The 18,052-nt window shown below is 41.7% G+C and overlaps 1 protein-coding gene across 1 annotated transcript in view; it reads left to right on the top strand.

Moving 5' to 3' along the window:
- The window catches only part of LOC145391233 (brefeldin A-inhibited guanine nucleotide-exchange protein 3-like), a 97,032-nt gene that overhangs the window by 68,159 nt on the left and 10,821 nt on the right, over positions 1–18,052 (top strand). Inside the window, exons 26-32 of the mRNA XM_080265909.1 lie at positions 815–949; positions 7,723–7,888; positions 10,773–10,881; positions 11,372–11,576; positions 13,458–13,676; positions 16,002–16,119; positions 17,699–17,780. Coding sequence (XP_080122035.1) covers positions 815–949; positions 7,723–7,888; positions 10,773–10,881; positions 11,372–11,576; positions 13,458–13,676; positions 16,002–16,119; positions 17,699–17,780 — 1,034 coding nt within the window. The remainder of the gene's footprint in view (positions 1–814; positions 950–7,722; positions 7,889–10,772; positions 10,882–11,371; positions 11,577–13,457; positions 13,677–16,001; positions 16,120–17,698; positions 17,781–18,052) is intronic.

The raw sequence follows: 18,052 nt of genomic DNA on the forward strand, positions 1-18,052 counted from the left end.
CCATATTATGTACACTGTACATACATATTTTTGTCATACCCACATTGTATACGCAGTACATATGTATGACAATAATCTGGTTGGGGACTTTGTATTTCTTGGCAATACTTCATTCACTTATTCCTTGAAAATGAGTAGTAGAAAAAGACAATACTGTGGCTCTGAATCCTTTCCATCGTGACTAGCATTATATTCTAGTTTTAACCTCTTGTTACAACCCAAGATTCAGGATGGATAAGTGGAAATCTTAGGCTAAGAGTATAGAAAGCAAAGAACTATATGTCCCCTGATGATAACTTAGAGTGGTGTTGTTGCACGAGGGTGTGAGAGACAATACTCTGGCTCTGCATTCTTGTCATAGCACTTCTTCATGACTAGCATCATATTGTACCTATAGTCTCATATTACAACTCTGCATTCAAGATAGATAGATGGCAGTTTTAAATCAAGTTAGAGAGAGAAGAGTTTAAAAGCATCCAAAGCCAAGAAAAATTGGGCTGTGATGAAAACTTACATCGGTGTAGGTACAGAAGAGTGCGTGAGACAGTACTGTGGCTCTGCAGTCTTTCTGTAGCACTTCCTCATGACTAGCTTAATATTCTAGTCATAATCTCTTGTTACAACTCAAGCATTCAAGATGGAAAGATGGCAGTTGTAGACAAAGTTAGGTGGGAGAAAGATTAAGGACGATGAGGATGAGGATGGTAATGTGATAATGATGATGAATAGAGTAAACAGAGTATAGAAAACCTCCTAAGCCAAGAAAAATATAGCCATTTAATAACTTCGAATGTTTTGTGTGTGTGTGCAGGAGGTTGTGAGAGTGTGGGTCACCTGCACGTGGTGAGGGACGTGTTTGAGGCATTTCTGGCCACTGATAACGTCCTGGTCTTTGCCAACGCTGCCCTCGACTGCATTCTCTGCCTCCTTAAGCATCTACGTGGCTCAGGTACTGCACACTGCACCCTTCTTCTCACTACCCCTTCTTCACACAGCCTTCCCATCACACTTCCCCTTCTTCATACAGCCTCTTCATCACACTGCCCATTCATCACACTGCCCCTTCCACATAGTGCACCCTTCTTCATACTGCACTCTTCTTCACTGTCCCGTTCACATTATCCCCTCTTCACACTATCCCCTTTTATACACTGACCCTTCTTCATGCTACCCCTTCTTCACACTTCCTCATCTTCACACTGCTCCTTTTTCACATTGCCTCTTCCTCCTATGTTCCTGTTCTTGTTGTTTGCGATATGCTGTAAGTGCAATGTAACCTCACTGTACAGTAATCACTCTAATATCCGGACGCCCAATATCCGAACATCCCCACTATCCGGACATAAGAATGTTTCATGCTGTACTTTTTTCCATATTATACTTACCTCATTTCACTCTTTAATGTCCTTTATTGGTGTGAATAGGGTGTTAGGAGCTATGCATGTGCAGTAGGAAGGTGTTTTTCTGAGTTAGGCTAGGTTAGGGTCCATAAGTACCAGTCCAGGAGCCAGTCACCAGAATGTTTATTATTGTATGAACCTATTTCTAAACCCTCATTTTATGTTTCTTTTGCATTTATTTCAGTCATTTATGTGCCTTATTGGTGTGACTTGGGTCTTAAATAGGTGCTATGCATGTCCAGAGGGAGTTGTATAGGTGTTTCTCTGAGTTAGGGTCCATAAGTACAAGTCCATAAGCTGGGGCCCAATATCCGGACAGAACCAATATCCGGACCTACCTATGGCCCTATTACGTCGGATATTGGAGTGATTACTGTATCGGCCTTTACCTGCTAGACATTTGCCTCTATACTTTGAAAGGGTAATGAAGCATCTGATGATGGAAGGATAGGTGGGCTTTAATTGGTACTTGAACCAGACTAGTATAATGGAAAGATTCTGGTGTAACTTGCTTATCTGTATAATATTTTTAGTTTCATAGGAAAGTATACACATCAATTCCATCATTATTCACTGTATTGTTGTGTCAGCCATTGGATAAGTATGTGTATCTGTAGTTTACTTTATTTAGTGGCTTCCAACACACATGGTTACTTCAGACCTTTCTCTGATGTTCATCACTGCAGTATATCCAGAAAATTCTCATACTGTAGAGTGGAAATTCACATATACCATATTCCGGTACGAGGTGGAATATTCTCAAGTAATCTAATATAAGGAGGTTGTACTGTATTATAAGTACATTTGTATATACAGTGTATGTTAATTAACTTCATTGCATCTTTTTTTTTTTTTCTTTTCTTTTTTTTGTAGTTAATAGTCTAGTCTATATCTCTCTTTATCCATGTGTGTTTGTGTATTTTATCTCACTTCTCTGCAAGTCAGTGTACTTTGTGTATACAGTATATTTTTGTACCATATTATTTCTGTACATTATGCCAGTTAGTTTAGCCAGCTATGTTTCAGTTATGTAGTTTTTAAATAAACTGCTGTTATAAACATTCCTTTGGTAGGTTACAGAGTTTTTTCCCTAATTGCTATTTTTGCTATTTTAGTACAATATATTTGATGATTTGAATACTATATACAGTCAGACCCCGAGATGCAATACCCCGGCATAGCGATGGGGGTAGAAATACCACTCCACCCTGCTGAACAGTGGCCAAACCCTAATATAGTGATTTTTTTTTTTTTTTTTAATCGATTTTGATGATATTTTAGACTTGAATTTTGTGTTTAGGTTGATTTATAAACTGTTTTTAGACTTAGATTAACATGTTTTAATCATTGGTGGGGTGAACATTGTCATTTTGGGTTACAGTTTATCAAGTTTATGGATGGATGGATGGATTCTGATTTTATTTTGGGGTTTAAGTTAGTTATAAACTGCTTTTAGCCTTAGTTTAGCTTGCTTTAAAGCTATCTGGGAGTTTGTTTTTGGACTCATTTGGGTAGGTTTAGGACTTGGTTGGGGGGGAAACCCAAGACTCAAAAACACATCCCTATACTTAATGTGTTAAAAATACCTCGAGATATGATACCCTGCCTAGCGATGGGTTTTTACTGAACCGATTGCATCGTTAAACTGGGGTATGCCTGTATTGTCAGTGCTTCACAGTATTGTGAAATCAAGATGCCTAACAAGGAAGGCACTTTTACATGTTAAATAACTTTATGTTTGTGTTATGTGCATGCCACCACAGTTTATAACAACATTGCTTTCCCACCAATAAGAACTGGTGAATACACGGACACGGACACAATTGCATGAAGACGAAGGACTTTGTTCACATTCCAACAGTGCAAGCGAAGGGCCAGGTATGGTGTGGCCTTACTCTGAGTGTGTTATGTCTTTGCCTTACTCATTGACTTTCTGTGATTGTTACAGTGATTTTCCATCAGTCTATAGGCATTCCCCAAAGCTAGGTTTAAGGTTTGTTTTTCTATACCTGAACAATATCAAAATTACATAAATTATTATGATATCCTGGAATGCCCCACTGCAAGACACAATATGCTAAATTATATTATTGTTCTGTAGTTATGATTTCCTACAATGCTGCAAAGCAGTGCTAAGTATGCTGTATCTGTTCCTTAATTACTATACAGTATAGTGATACAAAAAATAATTCATATGTAGTTTCCCTCAAGTCTAACCATGCCCCAAAGCTAGGTATGGTGTTTTGTTCTACCAAAACATATTAAAAATAATTCTGTGTATGATTTCCTAGTAGTCTAATTATGCCCCAGAGCTAGTTTTATATTTTTCTTTACCAGAAGTTTCTGTGCTTTGATGGACTTAATGGTGTGCACTCTATTTTTGCTTTGTTTCTTTGTGTTTTTGCATGTTAGCATATACAACCCATAGTTCAGATGATTTAGAGTTTGGAGGCTGGAAATATGGTTTCCATAAATATGAGATCTTTGATATAATAATGTGCAAGGTCAGTCCAAAAAGAAATGGAACTTTGTAAATAGTGCACCAACTAACCAACGTAATGTGATCACGACAGGAGCACTGTGTAGCAGCAACTTTGAGCTTTAGCGTAACATTAGCTACATCACGCCATGCCACTTAGTCATCGAGGTACATGCGCTTGAGAGAACATGTGTTTAGCGCACTTGACGAATTTTCTTCTCCCTCTTCTATTGTTTGAAACTGGTGACCATGAGGGTGGATTTCAATGGGAGGGGGGACTGCAGGGGCCAAATCTGGAGAGTAGGGTGGCAGGGGGATGACAGTCATTTCATGCTTTGCCAAAATGTCACGGATGAGGAGCAGTGTGTGAGCAGGTGCTTTGTCACGGTGCAACATCCAGGTTTTGTTTGTCCATCCTTCAGACCTTTTCTTTCATGCTGCCTTCCTCGAACGCTCAGGACATCTTAGTAAAACTCTTTACTGACACTCTGACCATGTGGATGACGCCCATTCAGTAAAAAAAGACGATCAACATCACCTTCACATTTGAGCAACTCTGACATGCTTTATTTTTGGTTGCGGTGACGATGTTCCAACCCACTGTGAAGACTGCCATTTTTTTTTTTATGTGACCAACTCTGGGCATAGGCTTCACAGCCAGCTTTCAAGGCCCAGTAGTCCTCCTACGTACCACACACCTCTACATGTCACCACTTCGGCACTAACACCCACTTTCCATACTGAATACATGCTAGGGCTGTCTCATACAGGACTGGTGTATTGGTATTAGCGGGGGTATTTTTACAACATGTCGGCGGGTCTTCTGGTAGAACAGTAAAGTCTGATTTTATGAAATTCAAATCCTTAAACTGTTCCTTGCACCAGCGGGATTTGAACCCGGGTCCGTTAGGACTGCAGGCCAACTCTCTACCGACTGAGCCACTGATTGCAGCCATACACCCATGTTTCATCACCTGTTATGACATTTTTCAGGAAGTTCTCATCAGCATTTGAATATCAGACATCTTGTGACTCACTGTGACACAATTCTCGTTTTGCTCATCTGCCAGCAGATATGACACAAACATCAGTTTTTCAATTATAATTAAGTGGCATGAACTTTTGCAGAAACCTACTTCAGAAACTTCACGGACAGTCAGGCGACGATTTTCACAGATCACAGCACACTTTCTCAACATGATTCTCGTCTGTTGATGTGGAAGCCTGTCCAGATTTGGGATTGTCTGCAGTAAATGTTCATTTTGTTTTGAACATCTGGAACCACTTGTGACGTTGCATATGGCTCAAACAGTCCTCCCCATAAGCCTGTTGCAGCATTTGAAAACTTTCTGTAAAAGCTTTCCCCAGTTTGAAATAGAATTTCACTCAAACAAGTTGTTCTTCAAGATCCTTCATCGTTCAGCTTGCAACAAATTGCCAAGTGTACTAAACAAACATTCACTCAAGCACATGTACCTTGATAACTAAATGATGTGGTGTGATGCGGCTAGTGTTAGACTACAGCTCAAAGTTGCCACTGCACAATGCTCTCATGGCGATCACGCTACACTGGCTGGTTGGTGTGCTATTTAAAAAGCTTAGTTTCATTTCAGACAGACCTTGTATGTATGTATATGTGTGTATTCTGATATGGAAATGAATCATTGCTGAAGCTAAGTTATAACCTACTTGTGGTTCTAAAAAACATTCTCAGTTTTCTAAGAAGAGATGCTTTAGCAATAGAGTGCTTTAATATGCATTATTTTAATATGTTGAGGGATGCAAATACTGTACACATTTGTGTTTTTAAAATCATCATCATCACCATCATCATCATCTTTGTTTAGCGTCCTTCCCTTCCCAGTGCCGGGGTTGGACGTGATATAAGTCGTCTCCATCTATCTCTGTCCTCTGCATCATCTTCTCTTATATTTAAATGTCTCATATCTTCCGTAACCACTTGCCTCCAAGTTCTCCTTGGTCTTCCCACTGGTCTCCTTCCTTCTACTTCCAGCTCCATAGCCCTTCTCAAAATATTATCTTGCTCTCTTCTGCGCACATGACCAAACAATCTCAGTCTCGTTCTCTGAATCCTATCCTCTATGCTCTCCACTTAACTCTTGCCATATACCTCAGCATCCTGTGATCACAAGTCAACAGGAGGCTCTCCAAGTTTGCTGTCATTATCCATGTCTCTGCAGCATACAGCAGCACAGGTCAGATGCAGGTGCAGCTGATCCTTGCACAGTGAACCAACGGTATCCCCTGGTTCACTAACAGACTGGCCAACTCTCTCCACTTTCTCCAAGCGCTTGTGATCCTGGTCCTCACTGCCACCTCTGCTCCGCCCTCACAGCTCATGGTGTCACCAAGATAGCAGAACTGGTCTACCACCTCCAACACACCACCCTCCACTTCTACCTCCTGTGATCTCACTACTGGCCCTCTAACACATGCTGGGCACCTGAAATTCTCTCCAGCTCTCCTGACGTTCCTGAGTCCAGAGCATCTGCCATTGTGCCAATTTGAGTAACCTGAACACCACACAGAGTTGACACCTACTCCCTCTCCGCACACTGTGCATGGACACCTTCCTCTCTGCAATCTCACTGCTGGCTCCCTTCCTACCACCATCAACTTTGTCTTTGATCTATAGACTTTCATTCCTCTTGTTTTCATCTCTCTTTTCCACCCATCAGACATCTCCACAACTCTCACCTCTGACTCTGCTGTCAACACCAGGTCATCCGCATACATCAGCTGCCACATGCTATCACCTACCACTTCTCTCGTCGCCTCCCGCATCACTAGCACAAACAGAAAGGGGCTTAACGTTGACCCTTGGTGAACTCCAACTCTGATGCCAAACTCCTTCGACATTCCTGCAATTGCTATCATTCTTGACCTTGAATTTGTATGCAGGGCCATCACCAGCACCACCAGTCACTTGGGCACCATCTGCCTCCTCAGTGCCCACGCAATCGCTCTCCTTGGTATCTTGTTGAAAGCCTTTTCCAGGTCTACAAATATGTGAGACAACTCCTTCTTCTTCTTCTCTCGATACTTCTGTAATTGTCTCATGATGAAAATGGCATCCATTGTCGACTTGCCCTGCTGAAATCCAAACTGGTTCTCGTCAATCTTTACGATCTTCCTCAACCTTGCCTCTGCAATTTTCTCCCAGACTTTCATACTATGCTCCAATAGCCTCACTTGTCTATAGTTCTCACATTTCTGCGCATTTCCTTTTCCCTTATAGATGGGGATGATGTAGCTTTCCCTGCACTGTTCCAGCATTCTGCCTTCCTCTACTGTCTTCCGAAACATCTTCAACAAGTCTTTCCTGTTTCTCCGGCTCCCCTCAATAGTTCACTAGTGACTCCAGATGGGCCTAGAGCCCTGCTTCCCTTCCTTCCTTTTAATGGCTTCTGGATCTCTTCCTTCGTAGCCTTCATTATCGATCCTTCAACTTCTCTGTCCTCCTCAAGCTGATATTCATTCTCCTCATTCAACAACTGATGGAAATACCTCCTCCACCTTTGCATAATGTCTTCCTCCTCCACCATAATGTTTCCATTTTCATCTTTAATGAATTTTTAAAAGGTTGGGAAATTACTTTGATGAATGCAATGCCTGTGTGCATCCTAACAAAAGCTGCCTCACAGGTGGATCAATATGCTGGAAGTTCTTAGTGTGCAATTCAGCCTCCCCACTCTGCTTTGGCCAACCCTGCTCGAAGCACTGACTACCAAACATTTATGACAGTTGGGAGTTTCTCAGATCTTGTGTCCCTCTAGGTGTTAATGTTCCTCATGTTTCCTCATTACTGTACTCTGTGTGCAGGTGAGGATGAGAGTGGAGCGGAGAAGGTGGTGGGATGGGCGGAGTTGGTGGGTGGACGGGGTGGTGAGCTGTGCCTGGATGCTCTCCGTTACCTCCACCGCTGCTCTGCTATCCTGGCATCCATGTACCAGATGCCTGCATGCCCAGTCTTCCATGCTGCTCATAGGTATCCATTACTGTACACTGTTGATACTTTGCATGGCACTGCTCACTTGTGGAAGACTGTTTTGTAGTCCGTCTTTCAGTTTGATTTTGTCTGTCATATCAGTAGTACAGTATATTCTGTTTATCACCAGATGATTTTGTGCAGCTTAGGGGAAACATCTCACTTTGATGGGAGTTAGGAATAATTTTCACTAACCTTTCCATTGCAGTGACATCTCTCTCTCATATAAATTTTTGCAGCTGCCAGATGAATGTATTTAACTCAGGGTAGACATTGCAAAGTGAAGGCCAACTCTAAATAAGGACAATCTCAATATTGCAGTTCATCTTGGTTCTGATTATGGTTTAGGAGTGAAGTTTGAATACTGCAGCATTAGAATGGGTCACATTCCATTTATGGGAAAATTAGGATAAGTGTTTGGCCACGTGGTGAGGATGGAGAGCAAAAGACTAACGAGGAGAGTGTGTGAGTGAGGTGGAGGGGAGGGGAGGGAGGGTGAGACCAAGGATGAGATGGAGGGATGGAGTGGAGAGGTATATGAGAGAGGGGGATGTGAGATGGGGGTAGGACAGCAAACTGTCAGGGCACAGGGTGACATGGTGGTTTGTTTATGGCAACTCCTTACAGGATGAGGGTGTCTGGCTATGGATAGATAAATTGATAGTGTGTGTGTGTGTGTGTGTGTGTGTGTGTGTGTGTGTGTGTGTGTGTGTTTGTGTGTGTGTGTGTGTGTGTGTGTGTGTGTGTGTGTGTGAAGATATTGGTAGTTTCCTGAGCAATAACAGATGTGTCACATTAGGTACTGTATGTGAGTAATTAGTAGAAGATAAACAAACACCTCACTGAGCATCTGAGATGTATGCAGGTAAAATGTCACTGTATGTGAAGCAAGTTGGTGATAGGTATGATTTTGTGTTATGGTTGAGGGTTTGTAAACACACACACAAAAACAAATATAAAATAAAATAAGAAATAGAATAATTTTGTTGACAGTATAATCAATCAGTAGCATCATTATAAGTATGTACAGTTTTCAGTGAATAAAAGTGTTGCTTAATACCAGTTTAATATAATGTTATTTTTTTTATTTTTTATTTTTTATTTTTTTTAATCTGGCAAATCCTGGACATCTTATTCAGTTTGCATGAGATTTTTTTTACACTGGTGAGGTTAATTGAATACATGCCAGCAAGAACTGCTAGGTGGGGGCACACACCATCCACTCACTTGATGCAGTGCTGCTCTTGGGTGACTGCCCTTTCTTCTTCCTTCCTTCCTTCTTTCCTTCCTTTCTCTTCTGTCTTTCTTTTCTTCTCTCTTTCCTCTTCCTTCTGTCTACAGGTGACTCTACACTGAGTGACAAGCCAAATGGTTTCCTGTACACCAGGAAACCATTTACTACGCTGGGTGGTAATCACTTAACCAGACTATGGCACCTGGTGGTTTAGTGGGTAATTAAGGTACTCAAACCGGATCCAAGGGGTTGGGGTTTATTGCTCACGTAATGCCACTCAGGGATGAGTGAGGCTGGTCACTCATCTTAAATGTCAGGACCAACTTGCCTAGCCCCGGGCTCCTACGCTCCTCATGGCATAACGCAGGATTAGATGATGTATGTATGTATGTATTTCAGCAAGAACTACCTGTTTGAGGAGTAGTGGATAGGGATGCCTTCACATGGTAGGACTGATATGACTAGGTGGTGGGGTTGCCTGTATATAAATATGTCCCACAGTTCCCTTTCTCTCCCCCAAAAGGAGAATGGTAGACTGCAGGAGGAGGGCAGCTTTGGCCTGCAATCCACTTTCTTTTCTTCTTTTTTTATGCAAGAAAGAAGGAACCAAAGGCCAGTGGCCCAGAAACCGTTCCTTCGAAGAAAAAAGCTAAGTCAATTAAAAAGTGAGCCAAATTCAAGACCCGTTCATTTCGAGATGCCTGGAAAACACTGCCTTTGAAAGACTGGAGATCATAGGAAGTAGGAAATACAGACAGAGGGAGACAGTTCCAGAGTGGACCTGTTGCATAAATGAAGGACTTGGAGTAATGGTTAACTCTTGCATTAGAGAGTTGGACAGAAAAGGGATGGGAGTTTGTTGCTAGACAGGTGCTACGCACCCATCGTAGAAGTGGAATGATGCAAACAGACAGTTCAGAGGAGCAGTGACCATTGAAGTAGCGATAGAAAAGGGATAAAGATGCACAGTGCGGCAAAGAGACAGAGGTTGAAGGGAGCCAGTAAGAGAAGGAGAGTTGATAAGACGAAAGGCCTTTGACTCCACCCTGTTGGGAAGAGCTGTATGTGGAGAGCCCCCCCACACATGAGAATTGTACTCTAAACAGGGGCGAATAAAACCTGTGTATAAAGTCAACAGCTGTGCAGAGGTAAAGAAGGTATGGAGTCGGCTTAGCACACCTAATCTTTTGAAAGCAGATTTTACAAGAGATGTAATATGATCTTTCCAAGATAAGTCTTGAGTGAATGAAACCCCAAGCCTTTTCAAGGATGATGCAGAATTGAGCTGGATGTTATTAAACATTAGTGGGTACTCTTGTGGAAGATTGTGTCGGGTTGATAGGTATAAAAACTGATTTTTTGATGCATTAAAAACAACAAGATTATTTTTACCCCAGTCAAAGATACGAGCCAAGTCAGACATTAGGTTTGCCATAGCCTCATAGTTTGTTGAAGTAACTGCTGAGATGGATGTTGCTGGAACTGAATGGAAAGGTGAAGAGTGGAATCATCAGCGTACGAGTGGATAGAGTTAGATGTACAGTTCAGAAGGTTATTGATGAATAAAAGGAAGAGAGTTGGTGACAGTCAGATGAGAAAGGGGTAGCAACTACTAATACTGCTACCTTTACAAATGTGTTTTGTCTCCAGGATCACAGTGAATACACCTCCCCAGCTGGTGGACCCTCACCTGCCCAATGTTGATGAGAGCCACCTGTGGTCCCTCATTGATGACATCTCTGACAGGGAATCTGATAAAGTGAGTTTATAGTCATTACAGGAGACATCCAAGTTTTCAAACCCCGCAATATAGCATGCAGTTCAAGCCCATTTTCTTCTGAATTCAGCAAACTATAAACATAAAAAAAAATGATTATAGGCAATGAAAATAAAAAATGCTCACATGGTCCCAAGTGCTGATTGGCTGATATAATGATGTCCCCCCTAACTTAGAAGTGATGTCATTGCTAGCTGAGAAGTGACATCACTGCCCCATGGTGCATAAATAAAACAAGATATTATGGCAAAGGGAGACACTTTTGGATACTTTTAAGCATACAGACTCTTCAGATGAACCTGGGACTATTGCTGCTGCAGCCAGTAGTAGTAGTAGTAGTAGTAGTAGTAGTAGTTGTTATTTTTTTATTGTTATTGTAATTGTAGTACTAGCTGTAGTTGTAGTAGTACAGTAGTTGTAGGTATACTTGTAGTAGTAGTAGTAGTCATTAACATTATACTGGTAATTCCAGGTATCATATGCAGCACTGTGGCCGTCACTGAGTGTTGAGAACGCTGTGTTGCTGGATGGGATGGACCAGAGTAGTGGCATCCTGCAGGTGTGGTATCTGCTGCTGGAGGGCCTTGCTGGTGCCACTATGACCTGTCCTCGACGTTACCAGCCCCAGGCACTAGACACACTCTTCTCTCTCCTGCGCTCATTGCCAGACTGTCCAGGTGACTTCACAAGTAGTCTTAATTACTCACATGTTCTGTCAAAGTGGTTTTCGTTACACTTACCTTTATCATTATTGCAAGTTAGGGGAATTGCATCATCAGTAAAGCTCATCATTGTTGTCATCATTGTTGTAATCCAATCCAGTGTTGCTCCATATGAGAGGTATGGAGCCAGGACTAGGCTGCCCATTTTAAATATTTAAAACAAGAGTGCCATGTTGCTGTGCCCTGAGTGGCATTATATACATGAGTAATAGACCTGAAACATCCCCTGAAGGAGACCCACATGAGCTGCATCCCGTTGGATTGTCTCAACTCTCTTAACTGTAATTTGAGACTATCAGATGTTTTAAGAACTATGAGAGCAACAAGGCAAATGCAGTGCAGCAGTACACAGCACAAAGGTCCACCCTTGAACCTCCTGCATGCTTCAAAGAACTGTTTCATACAAGAAAAAATACAGTATGCAGGTGTGACAGGGGAATGGGGGATTGGTTCTACTGTTTAAGGAAAAAATATTTTAATAACGTGACCTGTGGAATGAAATAGCTCAATAACAAGTAAAGCTGTAATTATACGTTAGGTACTAGGTATTACCATATGGATGTAAAATATGAGTAAGCTACTTTTGTAAAAATTAATCCATCCATCCACCATCCAATCCTATGCTGCCCCATGAGGAGTGTAGGAGCCCGTGGCTGGGCAAGTTGATCCTGACTTTTAATATGAGAGCGATCCAGCTTTAGACATTGTTGGGAGCAGAGTGGCACAGTTGTAGAGCGTCAGACTTAGGACTGGGGGGTCGTGAGTTCGAGCCACACCCGGTAGCTGCCATGCCGGGAGTGGTAGTGTTCTCCTGTCACCTAGCAGGGCTATATGATCTAAGAAGGGGTAGCTCGGGGGAATTTTTTTTTTTTTTCTTTTTTTAAGAAATCGTTTTTGATGTTTGAGGCGGGATGCAACACTAGTAGCCTCTGTTTAGGTAGATGTTGTTTTCTCATTTTAAATTTTATCTGTTCTAATCTGTTATTTTGTTAACTCCATCACTGTCAGGGGTCAGGCAGCAGGAAAAATTTGGGACTGTGTACTTGGTGGGGAAGGCAGAGGGGATGTGTGAGGTGTCAGAGTTGTGTACATGCAGAACACAATGGAAGTGGTGATGTGTGTGTTTGACAGTAGTGGGTATTTATCATGTTTTGTTAGCTTGTCATTTTGAGAATAACACTTATATTTTGTGCAGAATAACATCATGTTTATGATTACATTAACTTGCAGTTTAACACATATAAATTGAAATACATACCTGGACCAAGAAGATTTATATCAGTTTATACCCATAATTCATTTTCATGACATTGCATTAAGTGCCACTGTTGGCCACTTTCACATTACTTGGTAGCACAATTTTAATAAAAAGGACATAAGTTTACTGAATATTCAGTCTGTCAGGTTTGTTAGGAATAGATTAGGAAATTTTGATCACAGTTAAACTGAGTAAATGTTGAAGCCAAAACTCTCATGGTTACAAGGTTTATGACACATCAGAGACTAGGATTTTTTGGTTCTTTTCAGCAACTCACAGGTAGGAAGTAATTAGCTGGTTTTGGTGTTAGGTAATGTTTTCAGTCCATAGAAGACCTCAACTGTGCCATGGCCATCTTCTGTGTGAAGGTTCATGAAGAGGGAACTTGGAATAATTTTGATGTGATGATACAAATAAAGTAACATTTTAAAGTGGAAATTAGGTGATGGTGATGATGGTGATGGTGGTACATTATTGCTATATTGTTTAGATGTGATGTGTTTGTAATGTTGCAGCTAATACATTTGGAATGTATGTCACTGGGATTCTCATGTTTTAATGTGTGTTTCATATTGCAGGTCCTACGTTTGGGATGTACTGTGTGAACCACCTGTTGCTGCCGTTGATGCAGGGATGGTTACGCCGTCCTGCTACTGCCACCACCACCCCTGCCACACCCACCACCACCACAGCCATCATCACAGCACCAGACCTCACCACTGCTGCCGCTTTCAGGCAATACACTGGCCTCACATCAGACCTGGTGGTGGAGTATATCACTAGACTTGCTGCTAAAGGTGAGATAATCTTACCCTGACTAGTATTCTCATGAGCATAGAGGAATCTATATACCGGGTACTTTATTCACTTTAATTTGGCCTAAAATTACTATTTTTCTATGTTGAATACTAAGTTGTAACAAGACGTTAACACTGGAATATGATGCTAATCATGAAGAAGTAACAGGTATTTTGAAAAGGATGTAGAGCCATAGTGTTGTCTTACTTTGCCATTGAAATACTCTACATGGAATGGCCTGCTCAAGTCAAGGTTTTGTTTCGTTTCGGTTTTTAAGGCTCCAGTGTGCTTGCATGCGTCAGCCTTGGTCACCTGATGGCGGCTCTCCGTGCTGCTCGGTTTCTGGCAGCTTCCCTATGCAGTCCCATATCCCTGAGGTCACACTAAGTGACCTCGTCCCAGGTCTTTTTCGGTCTGCCTCTTGCAACCCTGCTCCAAACATTAACACTTCTCACTCTCTGCACCCAATCATCATCCCCTCATCCCCTCCACATGCCCAAACCATGTCAGTCTGCCTCTTCTCATCACAACACCAATACACTCCAGTTCCATCCTACGTCTCAACTCTTTCATCTTAAACCTAGTCCCCCCCAGGCCTTGCACTCAGGAATGCGCTGCACAGCCACCTAATCACTGCCATTTCTGTACGTTTGAACCTCTGAATATCTTCTTCTTTCGCTGCCAAGGTCTCACCACCATACAGCATTACACTCCTAACACATGCTGCATACAAAGATCCCTTAGCACATAGGGAGAGCCCACTCCATGTCAGGAGAGGCAACAGCTCCCTGAACTTCTTCCAACCACTCCTCATTCTAGTCACAGAGGTAGCTCCAGCCCCACCTCCTGCACATAACATGTCTCCCAAATAACAAAAGTCTTCCACACACTCAAGAGACTCACCAGGAAGTTCAATCCTTTCATGCCTGGCAATCTCCATATGCTCTTCCCGACACACCGCACACATGAAAAATCGTTATCTTGCAGTCTACCTCAGATACCATTACCATAATCTCTTATGCACCTATTTATCTCAAACGCTGCACAAGATGGAATTATTTCCTATGCCCTTGTGGCAGATTGCACATGGCTGCTCTCCCTCTTTGACAGTACCATGACTATCCCTAGATACCATCAGTTTTGTTTTATCTGCATTTACTTTTAAGCCCTTGTGTCCCATACCATGACTCTACATCCTAAATATTTCCTCCAACTCTCTTTCATTTTCTGCATTCAGCACTAAATCACCAGCATGCATCTCCCATGTGGGTCCATTTCTGAAGTCATGTGACAGGGCTTCAAGTACCACATAAGGTAAACAACAAGGGACAGAAAACTGCCCCTGGTGCACAGCAGCATTCACAGAAAACTTAACACTCAAATCTCCATTGACTCTCTCCTGGGTGTGAACACTCACATACATGGCCATAACGACCCTAACCAGCTACTCCTCGATCCCAAGCCTTCTCATTGCTCACATCACCACCCTTCTGGGAACTTTGTCAAAGGCTTTCTCCAAATCAACAAAAACAAACTACTGCCTTTTCTTTCTTATATATTTTTCCTGAAGCTGTCAAACAATGAATACAGCATCAGCGGTTCCTTTGCCTGGCATAAACCCAAACTGCATCTCATCAGTAGTCACTTTCTGTAATCATACCTTCTAGAACTCTCTCCATTACCTTCATTATCTGGTCTAAAAGCTTTATGCCCCTATAATTTGCTCTTTCCAGGGCATCACCCTTTCCCATGTACACTTTTACAATTACAATCTTCAGCCAATCATGTGGGAGAACGCACTCATATATAATTTTATTTATCAAATCAGTGACTGACCCCACTCTTATATCTCCAAAGGTGTAGAAACTATAGCACCTCCTTGTTATTGTTGACTTCTGTGTGTCATTTCATATTCTCTTCTTTAATGACTTTAGGTTTGTGATGTGTAGTTGAAATTTGATGCATGAATGGTTTGTGTGTGACTGTGTGACCCACATAACTTTTGTACTTTCACATTCCTGATTTCTGGATCTCTCCCCACCCTACCCTTACATGGGAAAAAAGGTTAGAATAATGGCAATGATGATATTTATATGCTTTATATATGTATTAGATAAAGCATATTACCTACAAGGAGATAGTAAGATATAGTATGCAATTAGATTGCTAATTTATGTAATATTGGAGTAAGTAAGATATAGTATGCAATTAGATTGCTAATTTATGTAATATTGGAGTATGTATACATATAAGAGAATATTAAGCTGTAGTACTAGTTTGCAAATTATTCACTAGCCTATGTACTTACTGGAATGCTTATACAGGTGCACTGAGTGAGAGTCGTGGTGCATTGCTTATGTTACAACAGTGTCTGGTGGTGCTGGTTGAGTGCATCACACATCCCAGTGAATCAACATCAAGGCTTGGTTGTGCTTGCATAAGGTAACTATCGCACTCATACATTCTTCCTCTCCTTTGCACAACTCCTCCTCCTCCCACTTTCCCCCTTCCTCTCTCTCTCTCTCCCTTTCACTGCTTCCTTTCCTGACCCCTCTCCCTCCACACCCTCCCCTTTCTCTACCCTTCCACTCTCCCCTTCTTCTCCCCTTTTGTTGTCCTCTCTCTTCCTTCACCCTGCTTCATTATTCCATTCATTTTTCACTCTTTCCGGTTCATTTAATTTAGATAGGCAGTATGTTTAACTAGTACATTTTACAGTGCTTCTTGGCAGTGAAGAAGTGTAACCTAAAATTATCATTGTTAATGGCAAAAAGTAAATAAGAAAAAGGGAAAACTATTCGTTGTGGTAGGTGGGGGCGCTCACCATCCACTCACTCGATGTAGTGCTGCTCTCGGGCGTCTGCCCTTTCCTCTCCATCCTTCTTTCCTTCCATTCTCTTCTGTCTTTCTTTCATTCATTCTTTCCTTGTCCTTCTGCCTACGGGTGACTTTACACTCCCTCTTCTGTCTTTCTTTCCTTCATTCTTTCCTCTTCCTTCAGCCTGTGGGTGACTCTACACTGAGTGACAAGCCAAATTGTTTCCTGTACACTAGGAAACCATTTACGATGCTGGGTGGTAACCATATAACCAGATTTTGGCGCCTGGTGGTTTTAGTGGGTAATTATTGCTCTCCAATCGGATTGAGCCGGTGAAGGTGTATATCCAAGGGGTGGTTGGGGTTGATTGCTCGTGTAATACCAATCACGGATGAGTGAGGCTGGTCACTCTCATCTTAAATGTCAGGACCAAGTGCCTAGCCCTGGGCTCCTACACTCCTCATGGGGCAATGTAGGATTGGATGATGGATGGCAGAAAACTGTTCGTCTGTGGTCATCATCATGTTGTCTTTTCATAGACCTTTGTTCCAGTATTTTAGCGACTTCATTTGTGGGAACAGTGACTTAGGGATGAAATCAAAGGGCTGTTACTATATTCACGGCATTTTTGTTATTGTAGTGGTATTTATAAAGATTTTAGAGTGAAATACAAATGTACTAAAAGCTTTGTAGATAAAGAGTTATCTGTTTTACTCTCATTGTGAGTGGCCTTAACGTATTTATTTTCCTTCTTATCATTTTTTAACTCAACAGATTTGTCATATACAGTATATTAGTAATTGACAGTGATTGAGTGTGATTATGATAATAATACAGGTAGCCGACTTATAGGAAGCTTCAGCAGTACAGCCACATTCTTGATGGCAGCAGGATTTTAGAATAATAATCTGATATTTCCACTTGGTGCACTAATGATCAAAGGCAACAACTGCAGTGACAGCCTTTCCTTGTGACCATGGTTTTAAAACTCAAAAGAGGTGACTGTTGTATTAATCCAGGGGTGTAGGCAGGTCACCTACCCTTAATAATGCTGAATTACAGTGGCTTACCCTTGAGCTTTACATTTCAAAGGGGGATAATGTGGAATAGCTGTTACTGTATTTATTTATTTTTGTTATGTGATATTTAGGTTGAAATATGGGGTCAAGATATTGATGATGATGATGATGATGTGTTTGTCAGGCATGTGATAACCAGTTGTGGAGAGTTGTTGGCGCCACACTACTGGGATGTGGTGGTGTGTGCTCTCCATCGTGGCTGTCTGGTGGGTCAACCTTCTTTCATGTCAAACTATATCCTTTGTATATATGGCTTCAGTCTCTCCTTCTCACTGTCTAGTCTCATCTGTCTGTCTGCCTTTGTCTGGTAGCTAGTATATACCCATCCATCTGCCTTTATCAAGCAGCATATATCTTTATCTCTTTATGTCAACCTGTCTGTGTCTTTAATATCCTAATGTGTTGTTCCTATATTTATCCAACACCTGATACAACATACAATATTGTGAGAAATGGCTTTGTTTAAAATACCTGTCTT

The sequence above is a fragment of the Coenobita brevimanus genome, chromosome 17 (assembly GCF_032717465.1).
Source record: "Coenobita brevimanus isolate Jiangsu-jjx chromosome 17, ASM3271746v2, whole genome shotgun sequence".
Taxonomy (NCBI): Eukaryota; Metazoa; Arthropoda; class Malacostraca; order Decapoda; family Coenobitidae; genus Coenobita; species Coenobita brevimanus.